Source organism: Stegodyphus dumicola, chromosome 6, assembly GCF_044657685.1.
Source record: "Stegodyphus dumicola isolate Sdum_Otavi_A_Nest chromosome 6, ASM4465768v1".
Lineage (NCBI taxonomy): Eukaryota > Metazoa > Arthropoda > Arachnida > Araneae > Eresidae > Stegodyphus > Stegodyphus dumicola.
Genome location: NC_140773.1, coordinates 11,117,350 through 11,145,260, shown reverse-complemented (window position 1 = coordinate 11,145,260; position 27,911 = coordinate 11,117,350). Strand labels below are relative to the sequence as shown.

General features: G+C 31.6%; 1 protein-coding gene across 12 annotated transcripts in view; it reads right to left on the bottom strand.

Moving 5' to 3' along the window:
- Nucleotides 1–27,911, bottom strand: part of LOC118194587 (serine/threonine-protein phosphatase 1 regulatory subunit 10-like) — a 105,847-nt gene that overhangs the window by 76,056 nt on the left and 1,880 nt on the right. For all 12 annotated transcript variants that reach the window (XM_085818101.1, XM_085818099.1, XM_085818102.1 and 9 more), the window contains exon 2: nucleotides 11,481–11,535. In XM_085818101.1, coding sequence (XP_085674227.1) covers nucleotides 11,481–11,483 — 3 coding nt within the window. In that variant the 5' untranslated portion in view covers nucleotides 11,484–11,535. The remainder of the gene's footprint in view (nucleotides 1–11,480; nucleotides 11,536–27,911) is intronic.

Below are 27,911 nucleotides of genomic sequence, written 5' to 3'. Positions count from 1 at the left end.
CCTTCTCTACACAGCATTAACTTCCTAAAAAATAGCATGCTTAAAAGGATTCAAAGCTTTATCCATCTTCCTAATCCTAATATTAAGACCCTTTTTTAATTATATTTGGCTCGAAACAGTAAAATCTCTTGTAACTGGCAGTATAATAACAAGAACACTTCAAGGTCTAAATCTGAAGATTAACAATTTGATGATTTAACCCCCCCCCCCAAATTTCACTTTTCAGCGCCAACAAGACAAATATTATCCAACCAATGGACTAAAAAATTATCTAGAACATAAATGTTTTTTTTTTTCTTTTTGGTCATGTGAACTTTGAAAGTATTGTTCATATTTTCAGAAAAAATTCCCACTGAAAGACTCGCTATTTACTTACTGGTAAAAATTATGACCTATGATAATGAAGTAGTTAGACAGAGAGGAGCTGCAGTTTTATGTTGTGTAAGTTCTCTTACCCTACTTTCTCCCAAGATAACGACGAACAATCACACATTCATTTGAAAAAAGAGAAAGATAAATAAGAAAGAAAGAGAAGATAAAGATGAAGCACACAGCATGAAGTTACAGGAAAGGACGCTTAAAAAAATTGCAGACTTTCACAAACGGCAAAATTTTAATGCTACAGCGATAATCTCGTAAGTAGGCAAACACTTGAAGTTAGATGCTATCACCTAAGAATGTCATAACTTTCATGCAATTATAAATACGGTAATTATAACTATAGCGATAATCTCGTAAGTAGGCAACTACGGTAACTATAACATTACAGCGATAATCTTGTAAGTAGGCAAACACTCAAAGTTAGACGCTATCATCTAGTTCAAAACTTTCATGCAATTTGTAAATACGGTAATTTTAAAATAGTGTTTGTTTTTCTGAAATATAAAATCCCACCTATGTCTTTTAATTGTAAATAATCTATTTTTAACATTTAATTGTGGCTGACATTAAAATATGACTGAGGCATTTTGCATGCTACAATTTCTACTAATGGTACCACAAAATATAAACAAGTAATTTCTAGAAATACATATTCAATTACATGGAAAAGGCTTTCAGTGTCAAAAATCCTATTAAATTACAATTTCTTTCATAAGCAATTACTGTGAATCATTAACTTTGCAGCCAGCTGGTCCATATATATAAATATAACTTTAATTTGGCATCAGTCGCATATTATTTCTCATAAGGCTTATTTACCTGGCTAAGTCTCCTTCATATCCTAAAATTGTTGGGGAAGGCGCAGAATCGCCCACTAATTCGCACATTTCTCAAAATCGCCAACTTGAAAGTAAGTCAAGAATTGCACACGGTATCCATGTATACATCAACCTACTTAAAAAAAAATCAGAGAATTGCACAAACTTGGCATTGCGCACTCCCTTGACTGTCCATGTACACATCGATACACGCCATATAAGTGGCCAATTCTGCACTTCACCCAAAGTGTTTGCCGTTTATAATAACTCAAAAGTAATCCTCATCATGCCACCTTATGTAGGGTAGCTCCTTTCCTTGTTAACTCCAAAAGTTGACTTAATTCACTGGTCCATATTTAAATCAGGAACCTAATGTTTTGATCATGATTTCAACCACACTTTTCACATTTTTTCAAATCTACGACCTTGGCACATATGGCAGCAACTGAGATACTATCATGGGGATTAATTCCAATGTATTACAAACAGCAATTTTAGAACAGGAAGGAGAGACAGCCAAATTAAAGTTATCAGTTTTCTTTCATATATTATGAGCGAAGTATATATATCCCACATATGGCTAAGAATATGTTTGTAACTTCTTTAAGTATATATATTTGGACTTTATAATGTATGCAAGATATGAAAGCCGGTATTTTATAGAACGTCGAAAACTGGCTAGCAGTATATGAAATGATTAACATTTCACACACTTCCTAGGCATTCTTTGAAATGCTAAATGACAAACTGGCTTCTACCTTTTGTATGCACTTAAAGGAAACCCGTGACAAATACGCATACACAAAGCATTGTAAAAAAATTCATATTTTCAAGTTAAAGATGATGAAATGGACTGAAAATGCTATCAAGTATAAAATTTATTCCAAAATAAATGCATAAAAACAAGTCAAAAATGAAAATGAGAATAAAATTTCCCACTGCTTCTTTGCAAACTACTTCTAGAGTTTCTATTCCTGACACCAACAAGGGATGAAGTGATTTGCACAATACACTGTCAACTGTAATAAGCGAGACAAAAGACAGTTTCTATTGACCTGGAACTTCTGAAGAAATTTTAAAACATCCTAAGTACATGCTTAGAATAAAAGATATTCCCAGACATGAAATTTTTCTCTGGTGAGCTGCAATTGCTCAGTTCAATGGAAGTGGCCAAGGATTCACCAAGTGTACATGTAAATTAAAGTGCACATTATGAAACAATTTAATTTTCTTCATGTATTCTAAATCAGTTTTTTTTTTTTTAATGGCACTCTCATTATTTTAAGGAATGATTCCCTATTTTCATACTTTGCATTTAGCATTTGTCATTCTCTAGAATGCCTATGTATACACAATGGCAAGGGAAAGTATATAATAATTCTTGTATTTTTTACTTTGCCTAAATGACATATTCTAAAGAATGCCTGGCAACATATCCAATTAAAAAAGCATACCAAAACAAAAAAGTCCAGATGTATTTAAGTACTATTAAAAAACTTCTTAATGATGTTTGGGAGAAATTTGGGATTTTCAAGCTAAGCCTTTGATAGGATAACAATACATATCATACCTTATCATGCACCAACTACTAAAATGGAAATAAGAAACTGGAATACATTAATATTTGTTCCCATTATTGATCACACTTTCAATATGTACCAGCAACATTGAAAATTTCAATTATACATGTTCTTTAAATGAAAAAACTCAATAGTCTCATTGGCTCTTAACATTTTAAACAATTAAATTAAAAATATTGGTACTTTCTCCGTTTCACAGTCACAAATCTCACCAAGCATACTTTGTTGGCGACAACATACAGTACACACATAAAAAATGTTAACAAATGTTAGTTCTAAGAATTTGTTATTTTGAAGGCATAAACATTTTAATATTGTTTAAAATTTTGTAAAAAGCCAATAAATAAAAACAATAAATTTGTAAAAAAACATCAATTTAAGAATTTACTATGCTATCATGGTTCTACATCCTGATTCGCTGGTTCGTATCATGCGACCAAGTGATCTCATCTCATGTAAACTACTTTACAAAAATATAATTCTCTCGGTAATTATCTACATTAATTTCAAGTTAAATCTTAATTTGGAAAACAAGATTAAATGCAAGAATTACTTCAATTCGTAATAATAGTTTACTCAGAAATTATGTAAAACTTTACTTCGCTACTGCAGTCTCACTAGAATTGATGAATTTAACCCTTAATTTTGCCTTTTCTATTTTTTCGCTTTTGGGTGAGTGATGTGATTGCATCCTTATTGACTTACCGTGAATGGTCTTAGGGCATAAAATTTAATTATCTTTATAAATATTCTAGTAATTGTATGCCAGTATTGAAAGAAACAATCAAATTGGTAAGAAATTGCTGCAACTTCTTTTGAAAATGAGGTGTAAAAGGCTACCAGCGAAGATATTCCATTTGGCCACGAGTTGTACCATTATTGGCGACTTTATCGGTTGTGCCAGCAAAATGGGAAAAGTACCAAAATATTTTATCAAAACACATGCTAAGAATAACACTTTAGATACACCGTTCTAAAACTAGCTATAAAATTAATCTGAGCTTATTTCTTGAAATAAATTATTCCAGAACACTCTTATCAGCTGGACAAAACAAATCATGTAGTTTACAATTCCAACACATATCTTAAAAGTGACTCTTCATGTGTACAGAAATTGGCTACCATGAAAAAGTTTCTAGACTCTTATCTCTAGCTAACACATTAATTCTAAGCTCTTAAAACTAGCATGAATTCATGATTTAAAAAAACTGCCTTTCATTTTAAATGAGGACCGTTTAGTATTTTTTAATGAAAAAGAGAATTAAGAAATATGCTCATTTAAAATCAATTAAAAGTACCCATTAAAATTTTAATACCATCAAAGTAGGCTTCAATTCTAAGAAAATCAGTAAATGAAATAAAACAAACTCATGATTCCAGACCGATTCTTTTTTACTATCAATACCATTTTTTATATTTTAAAAGGCTGAACCAAAAGCTCAGAAACAAATAGGATGGGAAAACTACATATGAATGTAGCACACCCTGCTACATTCATATGGGAAAATGTTTTAAAATCAGAGAAACACAGTGTACTTGAGTTGTATGCACAATACAGAGAAATTCATGCTTCTATATATATACACATACATACATAAGGAATCTAAATTACAATACGAGAAAAGGATAAGACTAGCAATAAATGTCGCATTTTCCGCAAACCGAGGAAGATTTCTATGGCATTCCTCATGAATGGTTTTAGGACAATCACTTCACATATCATGAAAACTGGAAAACAAATGAAAAGAAAAAAAGGGAGATGGAAAAAAGCAAAAATCATGCCCATAAAACAAGCATTATGGGGCTAAGAAAGCTGCTACCAGTGGAAGATCGACATTAATTAGAATTCCAGTTGATGTAGTCACTTCAATCGAAAAAATATCAACAGCCTAAATTAATTTAACAAACAATTTGCAGGAAGTGCAAAAAATACAGAAAATTAAAAATCTCCAAGATCTTAAGAGTCTTCTTCCAAATTAATCCTTTTTATTCACTAAATTAGAGATGAATTATGACTTAACATTGTAAGGAGAAAAATAACAATAGCCAAAAGGAAAGGCATATACATATTTAATTTTGGGCACAACTGAATTTTGAGTGCATAGTCAAATTTTAATTTATAATTTCGAAGCACACATTTAGTATGATTTACGCAAGAAAATTTTAAAATTTGCCATTATCTAAAATAGAATAGTGTTCTAAAGAGAGTATTTTTCTAATACAACATAAAATTTCTCAAATCAAGTCTCATGACAATTTAAAGTAAACGATAAATAACAATATGTTCTAATATATTGCAACATTTAAGGTTATAAGATTTATATTTCTTATACCATATGAATATTAAATTACGATTAGGAATGAATACCATATACATTAATTACAAAACAGCTTAATTATAAAGGACTCGGTCATTTGTGCAAATATTCAATTTACTTGAACAGTCGAAAAATTACTGTCTAATGGGTACACTTGAAAAATAATAAAAAAAAAAATATTAAACACATTTTTATTAAAAGAACCTTAAAAAATTCAAAATATTACACTTCGAATTTAAAAAAAGAATGAGTAAAATGACTAATCATTTAGTTTGTTCAAATTTTACTCATTCCAAAAAATTAAAATACTCTTAAATGCGGACATACAAGCCATAGTGGTTTACTTCAAAAAAAAAAAAAAAAAAAAAAAAAAACATGAATCAATTAATATAAGGAACTGAAAGTAGCAATTTTCAAAATTTTTGAACTTTTATGAAAAGTTATTTTTTTAAACTTTTTTCCTCAAAACGAAATGATTTTCTAAATAATAATTAAAATAGACATAACATCATGAGCATGTAAAATTGTTTATCTCAAAACAATGCTGAGGAAAATGTACATTTAACAATTTGCCAATATAAAATTTTTGACCATCTTCATTTTGCTTTAAAGCGGTTAAGAATTAGCACATAATTTTAATTAATTTTGCAAAAATGACTTCAATTTGTAACATCAAGCAAAAGTTTATTACTGCCAATCTGATATATTTTTTTGCCTATTCTTTCCTTTCTAGTTTCCTTCCAGAATAATTATATACACTAATTCAGACTGCTGTTTAAACACCGAGCAAAAGAAATTAAGATTGCAAATGAATTAAAATTACATTTAAATAACAAATTTATATTTTCACTGTTATTAGGCAATGTATGTTCCGTTTGTCCACTTTGTTTGGAGTATCCTGTTTAGGTGTCTATATGGTACATAATTCCTCTTGTTAATTTGTTACAATATTTTATAAATTAATAATTTTAAATATTTACCTAATTTACTTTAAATTAATACAGTACAAAGTCCATAATCCAGACTTGTCGGGACTTCGGCAATTCCAGATAATAGATCATCAATTTAAATCTGGTAAGATGGCATGCAGAAATTATACAATTAAAAATATGAAACCATAATTTATGAAATAAAGAGCAATTATGATCTAAAGAGTCAAAATTTACAAAAAAAAAAAAGCTTTCTTTTTTGTGCTATTGTTATTTTATTCTCTTATACTTTCTCTTTAATTCTATAAACAGACATTATTTCTTGTTCAGTTACAAAATTCCACTGTTCAAATCCTGTAATTGCCGTGTTGAGAATACTGACTAACTTGTCAATTGAAATTTTTTCGTTTTCAATAACATCCCTATCACTTTCTTCACTATCGGAAGCGCGCATGCGTAAACGCTTTATGAGCAAATTTGGGGCTTTGAGATCCGGATTACCAACTTTGTACTGTACTTCTATTCTAAAAAGAAAATGTACATTTATATTGTTGTTAATTATGCACTTAATCATGTTTATTTAAAACCATTCTAATAGCTCTCAAAAAATTCAAAATAAAAACATTCAATTTACTTAAAATTTATTTGGTATTCTTTGATTAAACATCCAGGTTAATTTCAACAGGGAAGGTGTGAAGAATCGCTGGGCAATATGCTACGTCGCCGAAGTAAATAACACAGAATTATATGAAAATATATTTATCTGATAAACCATGAATGGTTAAGCATGCATTACATCACCAAAGAATTTAGCTTTTGAAATTCGATGTTCATATTTGTGGTTGCTGCTTTTCAACTTTCTTAGGCTACTATCACACGTTCGTTTGTTTCTGAAGAACAACTGTTTGGAACAATTTTTCTGCTTTGTCACAACAGCTAATCACCACAGATCGCTTTGTGGTTACCATAGGGAAAACTGGTTCTCCATTACAAACAAGCTAACAGCATTCGAAGCTGACTGGTTGAAAACGAAGAACTTGTAATTTTTTCCGAAAGGAAGGGAAAAAAATTGTGAGTCTTTCTTTCAATAGTAAACCAGGCAGAAACATTATTCAAAACAGTTGTTCGTGTAAAACAAATGCCATGTGATATGGGCCTTAGAGAGTTGCAAAGACAGCCTTTTCCTACTTTGTCCAATTTTCTAACCTTTTCAGGTTAAAACAGGTCGTGTTGTACATGGAAGAAGAAGAAGGTAGTTTGACTGCAGATACCTTTCTTAAATTTTTGATGATTGAAAACCATGATACCTTTCTTAAATTTTTGACACTCTCCATTTTTTTTTTTTTTTTTTTTTTTAAAGTTTAAACAGGTGCCTACATCGAAGAGTGGGGGGAAAATTGTGTTTTATTACAGATGTTCTTGGAATTTTAATTTATTAATCTGTTGCTGTTTTATGTAATTTTCAGTGTTTCATTATGGATGTTAAGAAAATACTCTCATAAGTTGGACATTGCTTTGTCAAATGTCACACTTTCCTCAGTTTCTTATTTGCACTTTATCTTTTAATATTTCAAATATGAATTCCAACAGCCACATCAACTATTTTGAAAATATCTAGAGTTCTGTCTTCGTGAGTTACAACCAACCATGTTTTAAATTCTAAAATAAGTTGCATTATATTTTTATCAATTTTAATACTCATTCTATGTCTTCATATTATGCAAAATACTACACCTACTGCAAATATCCAAAGTCAGCTTTTCTTTACATTGCAGAATACAAAAGGTAAAAAACAGCAATAAAAATAATTGGTTAGAAAATTCATTAACTCAAAAAAATATTACTTTGAAGAAGCTAATTTGTTTCAAGTAAATTTTAGAAAATGCATACAAGATCTACTGGAAAATTCTGTTCGTTTGGGAAGTGAAAGGAAATAATACATTTTTTATATCTTTAACCACTTTCCTTTTCAATTTTTTCGTTTTTCAATTTTTTTGAAAAAATTGAAAAATCATCCCATTTTTTAAGTTTATTATTAAATACAACGAAACAAAACAAATCAAAATATGTAGGTTTTAAGTTGAAATTTAATTTTTTGAAGGTGTAAAAGCATTTAGTTTTAATATCAGTTTACTATCCTGAGGCAAACAAAAAAATTAACATAATAGTCTTTGTACGATAGTTTTTGAAACAAGGGAGAACACAAAGTGATACCTAACATTCTGTACATTGGTATCTGTTCTCTTTTCTTACTGACTTACTGCTGGAATCTCTTTCACAGGAGCACAGATTATACTGTCTTGTTGGATTTGATTTTTTTTTTTTTTTTTTTTTTTTAATTTTTCCCAACTCTTCATAATCACTATCTGAAAAAATCATCACTTCCACTATCTTGCACCATCGCCATTATTTTACTTTTTTTCAACGCATGTATCCTTCTTTATACATTACTAATCCACAAGTCGACATATACAGTCAAAAGTCGTTAATTCGGACACCCATAATCCAGACCTCAAAGCTAAAAACTTTCTGCGCATGCGGCGCGTTGGCACATGCGCACAGGCGTTTTATGCGTGCGCGTAAGACCTTGACTACTGCGCATTTGCGTGTGCGCAAGTGCAGAATACGTTTTGCACATTTTATGTATAACGAACGGTATAAGCTAAAATTATCTAATTATCTATTTCAGTTAATGTTGATGATTGCGTTGTTCCTTAATCTTCGAATTGGATCCCGCTTATTATTTTTTGCAGACTGTAAGAGCAATTTTATAAAAGTAAACTTGAACTTTCGATTATGTCAAATAGAATTTCCGATGCTGGAATTTCCAAAGGATCTACAAAACGAAAGTATGTTTCGATGTCCAACAAACAAAAAGTGGAATTGCTGCAAAAAATGGATAAAGACATGAAGAATGTGACAGAGAGGTTAGTGAAAACGAAAAAATTTCGACTGACAAGTTAGTTGGTATTCTCGGCACCGCAATTAACGGGACTTGAACAGCGGAACTTTGTAATTGAACAAGAAATTATGTCTGTTTATAGAATTAAAGAGAAAGTATTATCACATAAAACGAAGCAACTTAAACAACTTACATTGAAAGAAATGTTTAATAAAGTAAACAAATAAATATTAAGCTTTTTTTTTTGTAAATTTTGATAGCCTTTAGATCATAATTGTTCTTTATTCATAAATTACGGTTTCATATTTTTAATTTTAGAATTTCTGCATGCCATCTTACGAGATTTAAACTGATGATCTATAATCCGGAATCGCCGAAGTCCCGGATTAACGACTTTTGACTGTACTATGCAATAGGGAAACACATGACCAGTCCTGTCAACAGAACCCCCGCAACAAACAAAACTTGGCAAACTGCCAATCAAAGCTGAATATTTCCTTTCATTTCCTCCAGGGCTAGTAACACCGCGATAAAACGTACTAACAAATTCTGCTTCACCCAAGTTTTCTCAGGATAATAAATAACTGCAATATATACGAACCCAAGATAACTCGGGATAATCAGACAAGCGGTTAATAATATTTATTGTACAACATAATTTTTCACTACTTTATGACCTCTTTCCAACATGACAACAATTTGTAGACAATTTTTTAAAAATGACTTGTCCTTAAAGATGAAGACCTAGTCTCCATTTAAAAAATTGTGCGAAGAGAAGTCTGGAGAATATACGTATGTGGCAAAATTTCCCAGCCTAGCTCTATAATTATCTGACAGGTCATCAAAGCAGAATACGGCTTTCAATTCAGCATCGCTGGTCTTTTTCTTCAAAAGCTTTGTTTAAATTGTCCATTTGATGAAATTATTTCTTCAAATTCCAGCTTCTTTAAGTTTCAAATGTTCGTAACATATTTATTGGCCTTTGGACATCCCACCTTTATGGGGCGGGAATGTGTTTCTTTCATTCATGCTGAAACTTGGTTTAGAGGTGCAGAGGGCAGGTTGTCTGAGCTCAGAGCAATGCTTTTGTTAAAAGGTCCAAAAAGGATTCCATTTCTGTTTCGAGCAAGCAGAGATGGGCACAGAACAAGTCTATCATGCACTTTTTCCCCTCTACCTAATACGGTGCCCATCAGGAATATTTATTTAGAAACTAGAAAGTTCTGTATGGTCTGAAATGGTTTGTTGAGCTGAATTCGCTTTTCCGGAGTATCCAATGTTAAGAATCTTGCTCTATCGTGATCCTGACAATCTCACGGGTGCAGAGAGCATAGTTTATCATTACGGTCAAAATCACCAGTCTCAAATTTTTCAGTTTCCTGCATGTTCTACTTGAAAATGTATGTTCAGCAAAATGGTCACAAGTTTTGAAATGCTTCTGCAGCATTTTATCCTTGTTCAAATTCATACAAAATTAACTTCTTACTTAATACTGGCATAATATACTTGTTTCAATTAATTCAGAAAAGCAGATGTTTATATACATGCAGTGATAAAGAGACAGCCATATGTCTCAGTCGAACATCTGCGTGCATGCCGAAACTTGAAATAACATTATCGGGCAGAACTTTCCATGAGACCTTGCACGTAATTCTGAAGTTTGCGCTTTAACTAATGTACTAAAAAAAAAAAGATTCACTGCATTTATTAATGACATTAAATAACAAAAGCGACTTCTTAATTTTTACAAGCTTGAAAAATAAGTCTAAAGGATTAAAATACTATTTTTTTCTTTTAAGAGTAGAAAATACATATATAAACTCAATATAAATTCCTAGAATTTATTGAAGATATTAAAAGAAAAAATTAATACTGTACTTCATAAAACATGCTCTAACTTTCAAGCATTATAGATTATCAATCAATAAAACATCACCAGATGCGGCAATCGAAAATCCATTATTTTATTATTATGTTGTACAGCTGCTCTATTGTTACATGCAAATGCTTTCCATCAGAATTTATAGATTTTTCTCCAATTCTTATAAAAAAAATTTTTGAAACTGCATTATACTAAGCCTTATTTCTGCTAACACTAAAATTTGAAGTACTGAACTTTTAAATTAAAAATTGCTGCTTCCAGGTAAATTAAAAACACAGTGGCATCATCTAAAGTCATTTCTTAAAAATTGTACTTAACGCGAAATTTAAACTAGTCAAAAATTTATGTGATGGTTTGGACTGAAAACAATTTCAAAATCCTTATATTACAGAATGTATGATGAATCTGGATTTCATGATCTCTAATAAAATGCAAAGATTTATTTTACTATATGTTTAGAAAATTAAAATAATTAAGCCATGCACTTTAATACTGGTGTAAATGAGGTAAAGTAAATTATAATAAATCTACATCTAATAAATCATCTAAATTTTAAAAAAAAAGAAGCAACTGATATATTAACTTAAAAAGGTGGTTTACATACGAACTACATAGTAGGTTTATAAATCATTTTATCATCTTAATAAAATATGAATTGTCAAATGTTTACCATGATTGATGCACTAATTGTTCTAATAGGGAAGCATTCGCTTGGTACACTGCAGCTGAAAAAAAAATTAACAAAATATTTAAAAAGGTTACACATGTAAATTTCTCACAGAACATAATATTTCAGCATAATTCAAATGAATTTATATTTAAATATTTCATTACGTGTAATTTTACATTTAAATACATTCCTAAAATTGCATTTTACGATATATATGGAAGGTACTCTTCTGTTATTGGAACCTTATTCAGAAATGCAGATATGTATGAAGGTGAATATATATGAATGTGTGCGTACACACACCCAAACATATACAGTTCAAAGTCTGTAATCAGGATGTCCATAATCCGGACCTCAAACATACAAACTTTATGCACATGCATATACGCGTTTAATGTATAACGGACGGTATAAACTAGGCTAAAATTATCCAAGGCATTTCAGTTAATGTTGCAGATTACGCTGTTCCTTAACCCTTTGATGGTTATGAACGAGTTCAGCTCGCAATTGAGTCGTGCTTCATAATGCGCGCAAACGAGTTCCGCTCGGGAGCAAGATTTTTGACCGAAATGGTTAGTAACGAGCACTACTCGCATAGTGAAATTTTTCCCCAATGCGTGCTGACGAGCTGACTTCGTTCGCCATTATTATTCTGCACTGATTGTGTTTCAAACGAATGCTACTCGCGAAATTTAGTTAGTTTTACTGTCTACAGATGGCAGTACGAGTTCCATGAATTTCTTTGCATAATGAAGGTGGATTTTTTTTTTTTGACCTTGTTAATTTTATACGTATTTTGGCACGGTTTTTAGGGTGTTTGTACAGTAAAATGGCTCAAAAGCAAAAGTTGGATAGGTATGATGATGATTATGATACAGAAAGCTTATCAAGTTTTAAATCTGATGAAGACTTTGTTCACAGTATTTCAAGCTCAGAAGACGATTCAAGCGATGAGGAAGATTTTTCGAGTGTTCGACAGTGGTGTATAATTGATTCAAGTTCTCACACTCCTAGCCGATTTAGTTTTACTGGTGATGTAGGCATGAAAGCTTGCGTGACAAATATTTCTGAAATTCTCTATTGGAAAGAACCTACTAGACGATGCGTGGTATGTTGCAGCAAAAATGATGCTAACGGAAAAAGAATTCGCCGTGTACGTATTGCAAAGACTGTAATGCCCCATTATGTGCAATTCCATGTTTTAAAGTACAGTCAAAAGTCGTTAATTCGGACACCCATAATCCGGACCTCAAAGCTAAAAACTTGACCTTGACTACTGCGCATATGCGTGTGTGCAAGTGCAGAATACGTTTTCGCTTGCGCGTTTAATGTATAACGGACGGTGTAAGCAAAAATTATCTGTTTCAGTTAATGTTAATGATTGCGTTGTTCCTTAATCTTTGAATTGGATCCCGCTTATTATTTTTTGTAGACTGTAAGAGCAATTTTATAAAAGTAAACTTGAACTTTCGATTATGTCAAATAGAATTTCCGATGCTGGAACTTCCAAAAGATCTACAAAACGAAAGTATGTTTTGATCTCCAACAAATAAATAGTGGAATTGCTGCAAAAAATGGATAAATACATGAAGAATGTGACAGAGAAGTTAAGTGAAAACGAAAAAATTTCGATTGACAAGTTAGTCGGTATTCTCGGCACAGCAATTAACGGGACTTGAACAGCGGAACTTTGTTACTGAACAAGAAATGATGTCTGTTTATAGAATTAAAGAGAAAGTATTATCACATAAAATGAAGCAACTTAAACAACTTACATTGAGAGAAATGTTTAATAAAGTAAACAAATAAATATTAAACTTTATTTTTTTTGTAAATTTTGATACCCTTTAGATCATAATTGTTCTTTATTTCATAAATTACGGTTTCAAATTTTTAATTTTAGAATTTCTGCATGCCATCTTATGAGATTTAAACTGATGATCTATAATCAGGAAAAATCGATAATCCGGAATCGCCGAAGTCCCGACGAGTCCGGATTAACGACTTTTGACTGTATATCACACACAAAAGGATTTTTAGGTAATTACTGTATTTATACTGTACTTCATAAAGTTTTACATTAGTTGTATTTATTTAGTCCTTTCAATTTAATATTTGTCTTATATTTATAATTAACTATTATTTATATAATCATTTATAATTTACTCTTTAATAATTATTTTAAAGTACGTAAAAACTGTTATTTATGTACTACAAATACTTTAAGAAATTTTTAAAACGCGCGAGGCGAGCTATCTACGGCATTGCCAGAGAAAGGTGACATTTTCGGAAGAACGGCGGGGGAAAACAGCTGCCACTTTCGACTACTGTTTACTCCTAATGCTGCACGAATTAAGTCAACAGAAACTGCTCATTTCCATAACCGTCAAAGGGTTAATCTTCTAATTGGATCCGGCTTATTATTTTATGCAGATTGTTAGAACAATTTTATAAAAATTAAGCTTGGACTTTCTAATATGTCAAAAAGAGTTTCCAATTCTGCCAAAGGATATACAAAGCGAAAGCACGTTTCGATGTCCATTAAACAAAAAGTGAAATTGCTGCAAAAAATGGATAAATGCCTATCCGTCTCAAAATTATGCAAGAAGTATGGCATTGGAAAGTCCACTAATATGACACAATAAAAAGGAACTTTTTGAATTTTTTGTGGAAGCATCTTAAACAACTTGCATTGAAAGAAATGTTTAATAAAGTAAACAAATAAATATTAAGCTTTTTTGGTAAATTTTGATACCCTTTAGATCATAATTATTTATTTCATAAATTACGATTTTTTAATTGTATGATTTCTGCATGCCATCTTATCAGATTTAAGTTGATAATCTATAATCCAGAAAAAATCCTAATCTGGTATATGCGAAGTCCCGACGAACGGACTTTGTACTGTATACATATGTAGACTATGCCCCCCCCCCAAAAAAAAGAGAGAGAGGCAGAACTATTCTATATCTCCTGTTCTTGAAATTCAAATTGCACTTTTCACATCTCGAAAGCGCGACTTAGGATATACATTAAATTTATATATAGCATTATTCTAACATAGGTATTTTGACACTGACACAAAATCAAACTTTTCTGAAATGACATGCCAGTTTTCTTCCATATTTCGATTCTGCACCTCAAATATTAGATTTTGTAAATTTTGCAAAATTTATGGAAAAATTCAAAAATTTATCTTGGTCTATTTTTTTCAATTTTCACTAAGAATAATCGACTTGGCGAACTTCTAAATTTATAGCAACCTACTTTCCTTTCCTTTTTTTCATTGTCCAGGAGAAGAAAAAGATTCATTGTTCATTTTCAAATAATTTTAACAAAGTGCATAAACCACATTTGGCGTTATTATCCCTTAAAAAAAAAAAAAAAAAAGCCTAATCTCAAAACGTGCCAATATGCAAATTCATGCATACCTTTAGAAAATTTTTAATAAAAATTACTTTTTTGCAGGTGCACCCAGAAATACATCTACTTTAAGATGATTATAAATTATAAAATACAAATTTTAAAAATAAATCATTAAAAAATGTGCACATTACATTTGGTTTAAGCCTAAATTTCAAATTCTGGAATGAATCAAGCAAGTTTAATTTAAAAAAAAGATATTAATATATATGTATCAAATTCAATTAACACAGTAACAATTATTAATTCAATTAATCAAATTCAAAAATTACTCGTGCAATTTTAAAGAAAATTGTCATTTTAGAAAAAGTACAATTTCATGTCAAAATACCTGTTAGAATAATGCTATCTATAAATCTAATATATAGCCTAAGTCGCACTTTTGAGACATAAAAAACGCAATCTGAATTTCATCAATCGGCCCCGGGAGATAATTGTGTTCCTTTTTTTGGCACCATGCATATACATTTCTGAATCAGATCAATTTTAGGATTGAGAAATTTATACAGTTTCACAAAGTTCATGAGAAGGTTTTTATAGTTACATCAAGATTAAATATTTCACTTCATATTTCATAAGCAGAATCCAGTTCTCATAAATCAAAAACTGTGCATGTTACTCTTGTATTTAAGTTTGAGAATTTGTCATTCCTAAATTATTCCACACATATCCATATATGAACTTTACTATTGACTGCAATAACAAAGGGAGATGCACAACTAGATGTTACAGCAGTCCCGTGTATAAAATTTCAACATTGTATGACTAGTCATTTTTGAGTTTAAACGGATATACATCTCACACACACACAATAATAATAATAAAAAAACTGACCCTATTTTACACAACTGTTTTTGGAAAAAACAGTCATTCTCTGTGTATATACAGACTTAAAGCAAAAAAGGTCAAAACAGATATTTCGTTGAAATCAGACTGTTACTGGAATTTTTTCAATTACAAAACTTTTTTAATATTCCAAAGAAAGTAAAACAATCTACCAAGAGAGATGGTTACTACGTGAAAAAGGAAGGCTGTGGGCAATCATATGCAAAAAGCAAATAAATCTGATGATGTATTTTATTTCCTTTAAGACTGCTATAGTTCATATGACAGATGCCCCAATATGCAACATTAAGATTAAGTCTGAAATGTAAAAATAAGAACTACAAACTAACCTAACTAAATTTAAATAAGAGCTAAACTCAAATACTTTACAAAGACTAGTAACTAGTTGGCCTTTTAATCTTTACATATGTAGTATGCAGGATAACTACAAGATGTCTTGACTAAATTTTGGCCTTAAAGGCAGACAGCAACTGAATGAAAAGCGTGCGTGAAATAAGGTGGCGAAAAGTCTCTCTCTCCAACTTTCTTGACTAAAAGACATAACTTAAATACTTGACAATTTGTAAGCTCAATTTGCATATTTTCATACTAAAATTAACAGTGTTTATTCTGGCCTGAAGTGGAAAACAAGAGGGGACAGTAGTTTTAAAATAAATGTTAGTAAAATTTAAAATCCTTACAACAAGACCTCTTTGAAATTTCAATAGCCTTCATATTTTTACACACTTTGATGTAATGTGTCCGGTTTGGTACATTTCATAACAAAATACTCAATCAGCAATGTACTATTTTTAATAGCATACATTATTAATGGTTTATATTTCATGTTCTGCATTTCTTGTCAACTTCTGTGATGCTGAATCAATATACTGCATAATATTAACTACTAGTTCACTGCATATAAGAATGATATATCAATTTTGCTAAAAATTCTAATTAATTTTCGACTGGATGGAGCTTAGATTATTGAAAGTTCATAACCATTTTTCCCTCCAACTCTTTCCCATTGAAGCTTCACAATTAAATATTTTTCTCTATCCCAAGAGCCACCGCTTAATTTATCTTCTTTTCTAGCAATAAGTCATCATTTGTGCAAACAAGTTTTAGTCAGTTATTTTTTTTATTGCAGTGGATTTCGCTATTTGGTATAGTTTACAGCACACCATTATTATCTTTCAATAACCTGCGCACTAAGTGGTTCATATTAAACACAACTTGATCTGTTTAGCACTAGTGACGTAAAGCACCATGTCACAGTAAACAAGCATTGCCCACATTGAAACTCACAGAAATAAAGAATTTCTGGTTTTGCACAACCAGTTTTATAGAAATCGCCAAATGTTCAAAACACCCCTGCATTTTTAGTTACATTCCATATTCTGCTTCTACAGGTAAATCATACTTTTTTATGTTGTTTAAAATTTTAAAATATACACGTGTGGGCATATTTTAAGGAAAAAACAGTAGTAAAACATTTAAAGTAATGCAGTTTTTTTTTGTCATAAAATCACCAAGGAAACAACCACTTTGAATAATGCAACCTCCATGAAATTTTTACTATTATATATATATATATATATAAATATCTTTTCTACTCATGAAGTCTAAAACTAACCGAAGTAACTACATTAACATACAAGTACAAAACCGACAGCCTTTCAATTAAAAAGAGAAATCAAATACACCTTCTTGGAAGGGACTTAATGTCAAGCCAAAATGTGTAAGAAAAGCAAGGCACTAATATTTATGCTAAGAATGCATGGTATGGATTTATTAGAAAAGTACTAATCTTAGAACTTTACGGTCTGCACCACTGAATACAGGAAGAAAAATTGTTTAAAATGAAGTTTATAAAGAATTTTAAGCTACTAAATTTTTTTTTTTACTATTTCCTGCCAACATTCAAACATTAAAATTGGATTTGTCAACAAAGACCTGTATTTAAACAGCCTTTATTAGCTAAATATGTATATTTACTTATTTTAGTGTCCATTACAGAAAGCAATAAGCTAATATTTAACCAAGTGACAAATCTTATTATCAGATAAAGCTAATCATGATCCTCAGAGGGTTAATCTCCCCCCAACATAATTTTCTAGATTTGACATCATTATAATGTTACTTTTTCTTCTGAAACCAGTTGTTACGTTATTTCCTTCCTTCACGTTCATATGGCATACTTGCCAACCTCTGACACTCAAAAATCAGATTTTTTAAAGAAATCAGGAGATTTTTCACAAAATGATAAAAATATAGTTTTTAATAATGAATTAAATAGTTACTAATTCTTAAATGCAAGCAACACAAAAATACCTTGCACATAAAAACATTTTTATTACTTGCATCGTTTAAGAAAACAAAACAAAAAAAGACAGTTTAATTAGTTTTCGTACAAATCTTATGAGTGGCAGATTTTGCTTTCGTATTCAGAATGTTATGAACAGTGGCAGATTCGTGCTTAGCTAAACTTACAGTAATCGGAAAATGTTTCGTCTGTTGAGCAATTTATTTACTTCGTGGAGAAATTTGTATCAGCTTTACGCTTATATTTTGCAGCATTATTTTGAGAACAGCCAGTTGAATTGCTGAATGGTACAGAAATTACTTTATTTTTCTCAAATCTATTTTAACAATGTAAGTAGTAACTACACCTCCATTTACCTTAGGTATTTTATAACTTTCAACAGAGCCTTTTATCTTAACTCTCGAAGCATTTAATTCTTCTTTGAAAAATGCAAAAAGGTTCAATTGATTGAGGATTCTAGATAAGCATTTCCTTAAAGACAGCCAGCGTGTACACACATATTTCAAAATTTTTCTCATTTCAGTATTTAGCAGCTGTTGGAACTGTTTCAATTTTTCCTTCCTTTTAGAACTCCTTTCAAAATAATAATAAATATCAACAATGTGTTCATCCACATTTATTGGTAAAGAAGCTGCCCTTTTTCAGCTGCTAAATTTAAGAGGTGACAGGTGCACCTCATAATCTGCAAATCTGAATTTTCCTTTCTTAAGATGCCTGCAACGCCAGTCTTCAAGCCTACCATTACTGGTGCATTATCGGCACCAAGCGCTAAGCAATTACCCAGAGGGACTGCATTTTCTTTTAAAGTTTTAATAACTAGCTGTGCTATATTAAAGCCTGTCGAATGTCCTTTTAAAGTGGGGACAGAAAGTAAACTGCACTCAATTTCTTAAAACTCTGGATTAAAAAAGAAACAATTCGATAAAGTTTTGAATCGGTATTATTGCTTCCATCCGTAGAGAGGTAGAACGGAGCTGTTTTAATGCAATCAATAACTGAAGATTTATTTTTCAAACCCACAATTGCACCTGTTTTGGTCCTTGCAATTGAGTATTTCTTAGCGATTTCACTATTGGGAAACATTTTTCTAAATAAAGCTGCAGCGTGATCCTATGCATCCAGTGGCAAGTTGTGCTCCAGAAAAAGGCAGAGAACAGACATTCTGTATTAATAGCTTTTTGATCCTTTGTTTCCAAGAAAATTTTTCAAAACAACTCACGTTGTCCTTGTGTTTTTGTGTACACACGATTGAGAACATCCGCCCTTTCACCACGCGAAATCGAACAATCGCAACGACAGATGATACACATCGCAAATTTATTGCATTTCCTTGAGGAAATAAACGGAAGGAAAGTCAACTGTGTACTATTTTTGAAATGTACGGGAGTATTTCACCTTTCTCGCAGACATATCAAAAGATAATAATTTCTAAAACTATTTCTCGAAGGCACGTGTACTCGCACAACTCAGAACAAGATGAACGAAATAACTAAAGAACATCCAAATAACAGTCTTGAGCTTGCTTTGTGCTCATTGGCTAATATATGCCAGATGACACGCAGTGGAGCTTGATGCTCACTGGAGAACGGCATTTCTGGATACGTATGCTCTCACTCACAAAGCAGAAATTCTCATCAGATTCGCAAGGTTTTGTTTTAGATATAATTCAATTGCTTTCAGACATCCAAAGTCACTTTCTTTTGTTCATATAACGAAGTATTAATCCAAGTTCAATAAAAATCGTGAAAAATTTTAAGAATAAGAAAAAGTCAGGAGAAATATATTGTATTGTAAATCGGGTTGGCGGGAGAGCGGTCAAAGATCGGGAGAGTTGGCAGCTCTGATATGGGATTCGTGAGAATTTGGAGTGAATAATGACAATACTACTTGATGAAGTATCGAAACACACTTTATTGGCCAGTATTGTCAGGACAGCTCCAAAACAAGTTTTTACAGTCGTCGATGAACTACTATAAACACACTGACACAGCCTCCAGGTTATCAGGCTATCACGGTGGAGACAGCTTCAAGGCAAAGCACTAGAGTACAGTTCCCGAATCTGCTTGGTCGTTCTCGGAACTTCACGTACTCTCCACGACACAACTCTCAATGCACTCAATGACACGGAGCACAGCTCCCGACTCTTCGGTTCAGTCGTTCCCAGAGCTCAACACATTTTCTCAGCGATGCACTAACTGCGATACACTCGCTGACCGGCTGTCAACTCGTTCGTCTCTGCACAGACTAACTGGATGAGACACACTATCTCGCACTCTCAAAGACACTCTTAACTGCAGATCAGCAGGGTTTATATAATTTTCGACTTGTGTTCGAGAACATTCTGGGCTAAAACGGTAAGAATTCTTTCCAGAAGGTTCTCCACCCGTCCGTGGCACATAGCGAATTTTGTCGCTAAATGGGAAATTTCCCGCCAAATGTGGCAACTTTAAACCCGCTTTGCGACAGGGGGAAAGCTATCTTACTGCACTTAGACATTTCTAACAATACATCATACATTCTCATCTTCCTTGAACACTGATTATATTTATTTATTTATTATACTCTGCCTTATTTCTGTTCACCCCATTCATTAATTTTGGAGCAGAATCATGTCTAGAGGCATTTTTTTCTGAGGACAGTATTTTATATAATAGAAAATAATAATAATAATAATGCGTCTCCCTCAAGGTGCAGGAAACAACAAGTACTGATAAATTTAATTGAAATTACAATTATAATTTTAGTTAATACAAATACAATGTCACTTTAACGGTTAGAATTACATTATAGTTCTAATGGCAAAAATATCAAATGAGTGTTATAGATTAGTATACTTTTACTTATCACAATATTAAACTTTTAATGCCGTTTTATTTTATTTAGCTTATCACAATATTGAGCTTTTTAATACCATCGGTACTGAAAAAATGTTTTACTACTGTCATGAAATGTATATTCGATAATAGTTTCTCATTGATGTTTTTCTTATATATTTTTCTGCATAATTCATAAATGTTTGCAATGGAAATAATTCTGAGGCTTTTATAATACTTCTAAATTTTCATGAAATAAAGTTCCATTAAAGTTTACTTGAAGGAGACTCTCAGTGCAAGCACTCGAAAAGAAGTTATGCTACATTTACATATTATGAAACGGTTGAATGTACAGTATTTACTTGTAACAGCGGTGCTCAATATATCGTGTTTTCTGAAAGAATGCATATGTTGCCTAAAATCGAATTTAAATCACTATAATCAGAATAATTGGCTAAAGTATTAAATTGTAATTTTTACAACATCAATCGAATTAGTGGATTTTATTGAAGATAAAAATGTGTTGATATTGACAAGCTATATTAGTTTTTGTACTATAATGAATGCTAGCTAGTAGCTATATGAATATAATGAATGTACTATAATGAATGCTACCTAGTAGATACTCTAGTTAATAGCTAGAGTAAAACTCAGGATATGGTAACATTAAATAAATAAATAAATAAAATTAAAAAAAAAAAAGAAGAAGAAGAAGAAGAAGAAAACGAAAGCGAAAAGGAACTGAATACATTCGGAAAGAGAAGGCTTACTATGGTGAAACATTAGAAACGTGTAGACAAAGTGTTAATACTATATGTGAGAAAATACTAAGGACAAATTGAAATACATCATAGCTACGTTTGGTGCTTTTTATATTATTTGTATCAATATTAATATAAGTACCAAAAAATACTTAAAAAATAGGTATTTTCGAAACTTTAAAGGAACAAAATTGCAGTCTGAAAATTTATAGCAGCGGAACTTTTGAAGTAATTTCATGCCTTCTGAAGGTCGCCATGAACATAACAATTTATAACTGTCAGCTTTTACAACTAGGAATCAGATAAACTCTATTGTCTGGTAAACCGGACTGTCTAGTAATGTTTTCGGTACTGTCTAGTTTCCGGGAATGGCGATGTATGCAAGCTTTTTCCTCTTTCTGCCCTAAGAATAAACAGCTCATAGGGGAATTCTGAAAAATATATAACCCTTTCATATATGTACTCATACCCTGATATTTACAATAGCGTTTCTTTATTTAGATAGCTTTGAGCATGCAAATTCAGTAAAAATCAGAAAACAAGTACCATACTTATAACAAAGCAGGTTATCTCAGTAAATGAAGGGAATTAAGTACCGGCGATGGCAAGATTTTCCCCATGGTTTGAAGACTAAGTAATTTATTCCTTTCAGAAAATTTTCTCGGAAAGCAAATCATCACTTACGGATAGAAGAATGTTCTAAGAACTACGGGACAAATTTATAATGGGAATAAAAGAATGAAAGAAATCGGAAACTCTTTTCTAGTAATCATTTTACTCCTCGAAAGTTGGTTTCAGTATCACCTTTTTAAGGAAATGACACATGAAATGGATTTCAGAAACAATCTCGAAATCATCAATAACTATCCAATATTCTGCATTTGTAAATATTTATTTAATTTGCATTTCAACCAAAATGTTGAAAACAAAGTGGAAAAAAATCTCCTTAAAGGAAAAAGAAAAAAAAGATTCCCTTTTTTTTACAGTGATATTCCATTAAATTATATCAGAAAATCATATCACTGATGGATGCAATAAATACTAATTTCAGACATGTTGCCTGTTTATGTTGTTAACTCTCTTTTGCAACTGAACACTGGTAGTTTTGCCTAAGTTTGAATTCCGGCGAATGCGTTCGTTGCTTGGTATTTTGGTGAATTTTAGGTTGAATATATCAAACCAGTTTCTCTGAAAAAATCATCTACAAACGCATCCTTTTCCTCAAGCAGGTGCCCATCGTATGCTGCCTGACGAATGTGCAAGAATTTTTCTTCTTTTACACAGCTTTCATAATCATATATTACCCACCAGCGGCCGAGCGGTAAAGACGCTGAACACTGGTAGTTCGGTCCGAGGTTCGAATCCCGCGAACGGGCTGGATACATGGTCGTTTTTGTGGTTTTCCCCATGTGTAACGTGTATACGAGCCAGTTTCCCTTAGAAAGTCCTCCACGAAAGCATCTCTCCATTTAGGCAGATAACCCTCGTGTGCTTTGCCTTGAATAGCACCATACCAATAATACCATAATCACATATTATATTATTGAACATTTTTAATTTGAAAAACTATAAGTTATGGAAAACTCAATGACGTTTATTTAGATAAATAAAAAGATAAAAATTAAATGCGTCATCGACATCATTTTGTTAGTAATATCATTATACAATCTGGGGAATTAAAGAAAATTTCTCAAAAGTATCATCATGTTTTCGTAAACTGATATATAGTGTTAAATTATTATATTAAATTTCAGTTTATTATAGCAGAAATCGTAAATAGCTGCATTATGTATAGCTCTTGCTTCGCTGAGCTTTCAGAAGTTAATCTGCGTCCATCCGCATAATCGAGGAGCAGGTCGATTTGTTTCTCAGTGCAATCGCTGTGGGATCTACTGACCGATGTTCTATAAATTTAAAATATTTTGCCCTGCCTAAATTCTGTAGCTCTCTACATTCTAAAACTTTTGCCGTTGTCAAGTGCCAAATTCTTAGAATTTCACCATCCCTAAATTTTCTTGTTCGATGCCTCTTTAAATTCTAAGAATTTTTCAGCCATCAATCTGCCTCCTGGCCAGACGTGTTTTTCGATGCCACATATGTCACTGAAAAAGTTGAAAAATCGGAATTTTAAAAGCAAACTTCCTACTTTTCATCAAATAAATTTTATCGATTAGCAGTGCTATGGAAGCATTAAAACATTTATGTAATAAATACACAAATACTTCAGAAACATTTTTTTCTCTCTACTGAAGAAAGGCCTGTCTCTGACTACCTGCGAATTTGATTAAGTTTTATCCAAAATCTACGTCAAAGCGTTTCTTTTTTGCCTAATATTAAATTTTACATTGGCGTGTTCCTGTCCCTGCTTGATGTTGACAAGATTTATTCAAAACTTACTGTTCTTATTTTTTATTTTAAAACAAACAATTTAAATGGAAATCCTCAGCTTGCTTTTATTTATTTAAATAATAACATTTGATAATGTGAATTGAGATCAAGAAGTAATTTGCGTATTTGAACCCAAAAAAATGTTAAACACCAATTTTGAAGCTTTTGTTTTGGTTTGCTTTATTTTACAACAAAGCCGGGCTCATGTGAATCACTAGAAGAAAATTACCTTAATTATTAGAAGAAATAGGCTTCGTCAAACTTAAATCAATAAAACAAACCAAAAAAATTGCAAGAAAACCTGGAAATTAATGCAATATGCATTTCAGTGTTATTTCTTATTTATCAAAAACGAATTTTTTAACGTTTTCATTTGAAAATTATAAATAATTGGCTACATTATTTCTCTGAATTTATAAAACTACGATTAAAAAATAATTTAAGAATTATGGTATAATTATGCTATAAGAGTTATGACATTTTGATTTAATACAATTACTTTTGCTTAATACAAGTGTAGCTATTTTTATATTTATATGGACGTGCATTGACCTTTCTGCCTCAGGTGAAAAATTATCTTGGCACGGCTCTGATAAGCAATTAAGATTAGAAATATGCACAAAATTAGTAACAAGGCAATACAAAACTTCCTTTTCTGTTTTGGATTTCCAGAAAAAAATATCTTTTTTCGTCTAACCAAAGCATGGACACAAAACGTGTTCCTTCCTCCGTAAGGGCAAAAGCAGCCCATCTGCTTACTCGCCTCTAGGCGGTAATCAAAGGACAGTAGGAAACCATCACTTAAGTGAAACGACTTGTTGATCGCCCTACAAGAAGGGGGGAGAAAATCTAACAAAGGCCGTTTTCAGGACAATTTTGGTTCACACTAAATGAAAAAAAAATTGTAAACATGGTTAATTTTTCCTGCAGTTTTCGAGACGTAAATAGATTTGAATGCGAGCCGCCCGGTGGGTTAAATTGCGTGTTCAAAACGTGGTTTTTGCACCTGCGAAAATCACGTTTTTAAACATTTTAGGCTTAAAGTTCGAAATGTAGACAAAAAATTTAGATAGTAATATTGCACCGTGAAGTTTCTCACCAAAAATGTTTGGCGACTTGAGGGCACATAAGAGTAGTTCCCTTTAGAATATTAGCTAAATACTAATATAATATAAATATTAACCAACTACTTAAAATATTAACCTTTTGTACATTTCATTACTCATAATTACTGCCATAAATTCATTTACGGCAATTTTTCAAGAATTTATCATAGCAGTACTAGAAACGTTGAAAATTAAAGACTTTATTCGGCTCTAGGTGTAGAATTGGGTGCCCCTTCGATTAGCAATATGCTTTTAAAATTTTGACAATAAAACCTCATTGGTTAGAGCTCACTATAGGGTACCCCTTGTATTATCGCAAAATTGCAGTTTCTTTTATCGCCAAGTTGTTGTTTCATTTATGACAACCTGAGTAGTTGAATGCTGTGGAAACCCTATTATGATGTAATTGGTTGCAGCGAATTTGATTTATGGGAAAAAATTTGGAAAGTGCGTGTCAGATTTTGGGCAAGGGCTTGTGTGTGATGGATTAGTACATTGTTATTTTGCGACTTACACTGCAAATTGGCCGAATGTGATAAGATTAATTTGAAGTTTCTGTAGGATTCGGAAGGAAAGGGAAAAAAGCATTAATTGACTGCTGTGTAAATTAATGTTTACTTAGTAGCCATTATTAAGTGTCCGGTGTGGAGGAAGAAAATGCGTATGGTCGAACATCGGATATTTTTGGGAAGTGTTTCGATGCTGTTAAGGAATTGTGTTGATGCGTAAATTCGTAAATAAGGTAAGTGGGCATTTACTTCGTGTAGTGCTGAAATGAATTTCCTTTTCTATGTTATTTCATTGTTTGATTTAAAACATACTTTATTCAAATTATACATTTTTTTGTTGGCTGCTCCTTGGACATTTTAATTGAATATAGTTCGATGTGTACAAGGACAAAGTCGAGGGAGTGCGCAAAGGCTACTTTGTGCAATTCTCTGATTTTTTTTTAAGTGAAAATAGGTCGATGCGTACATGGTTATCGAGTTTGTGCAATTCCTTGTCCTGTTTACTTTGGCTTTGTGGCAAAAATTGCCTCGAAGCAAAATACCAAGTTAAAGAATTGCACAAACTCGGTATCTATGTACCACCAAAAAGTACCCTAAAATATACTTTTACCACCTCATTTCCATGATAGTTTTAACTTTGTTTTAGCTTCCTGATTTCTTTTAAATGAAAATAGATTGATGTGTACATGGCCAAATTTAAGGCAGTGCACAATGTCTAGTTTGTACAATTCTGGGATTTTTTTTAAGTGAAAACAGATTGATGTGTACATGGACAGAGTGTGTGCAATTCTTTGACTTTCTATTTTGGTTTTGTGTAGCAGCCATCTTGAAATTGTGCCTTCGTGGCACCGATCTTAACGTCAAAAAAGAATCGCCGAAAACAAGGGGCACCAAATTGTAAACTTTTACCATTTATTCTAATCAAGAGCTTATTTTTTAGGATTGTTATTTAGTCTAGATCGGGTTTTATTGACAATCCGCTTTTTTTTCGATCTAGTCAGGTCTACCTTGATGACAAAAGGACCCATACTAAAGCTGTTCCAAAAAAATATGCTGGCTCAGAGAAAACATGAGTTTTTCTAAAGGTTTTATGGTTACTATTATATTCTCTTATAACAGAAAACTTAAGGAAAGTAGAAAAATGTCAAAACTAATTTGGATTACTATCAGAAATATGTTAACTCCTATTTTTAAAGAAGAAATTCCCTCTCTTTATCCCAACAGGATAAGGCTCCAAGCCATACCTCCATATCTACTGCTCTGTTTTTTTTTTTTTTTTTTGAAAAAATGAGAAATGAAAGTTGAATTGAAGCAATTTCCTTTAAATGGATCCCACATCCCTTGATGTATCTCCTATGAATTACTGCACATCTGGAATTTTAAAACAAGATGTTATAAAGGGGCATGTCAAAGCATTAGATGGACTGGAACATGTGAAGTAGTAATATAAAATCAACCTTGATGTTTTAAGAAAAGGACTTTAATTTTGGAAATCAAGATGTAATATGATAGTTCAGCAGAAGGGCTATTAAATAGAACATATTAGAAAATAAAATTCTAAGGTTTGTTTATACATAAATTTTCGCAAAATCATTACAACATTATTGTGAACACCCTTTGTATATTCATTATATATATATAGGTATTGTACGTTTCCATATGTATAAGTAATAAACTATGTAGTGTAAGTAGAAAGAAAAGTATTAAAAACAGTACATACATAACGATCTTACTACATCTTTTACTGGTAAAATTAACTAGAGGGGGAGGAACTGTGCTATACCCTTTGTATGTAAATCAGATACAGCAATTAAAAACTTAGAAAGTAGATTGCTGGGCTAAAACAATATATAACATTGGATGATAAAACTGAGATATGTCCTAAAAATAACTTTAAATATGAGATACTGCAGATCTAAATGAATATTTTGAAATAAAGAATATTTTGAATCAAGAATATTTTGAAATAAAAAATGAATCATATTTAGCAATAATGACAGCCCTGCTCTCAAGATAAAATGTTTACAAACTTTAATAATTTAGAGGAACGACTAATCAACCACCACAATTTTTTATAGAGCACCATTTTAAAGATTGGATTAGAGCAAGGCACAGAACTTGCATCCGACATATGGGTGAGTAAGACTGTCAATTTTTTCACCTGAACTTAATATACTATCACAGTTTCAGATCATTAACTTTAATGTCCAATTTTAAGACATAACACATGCAAAATTTTAAATAACAGCAAAATGGCAGCGTCATGCGCAAAGTAAATTG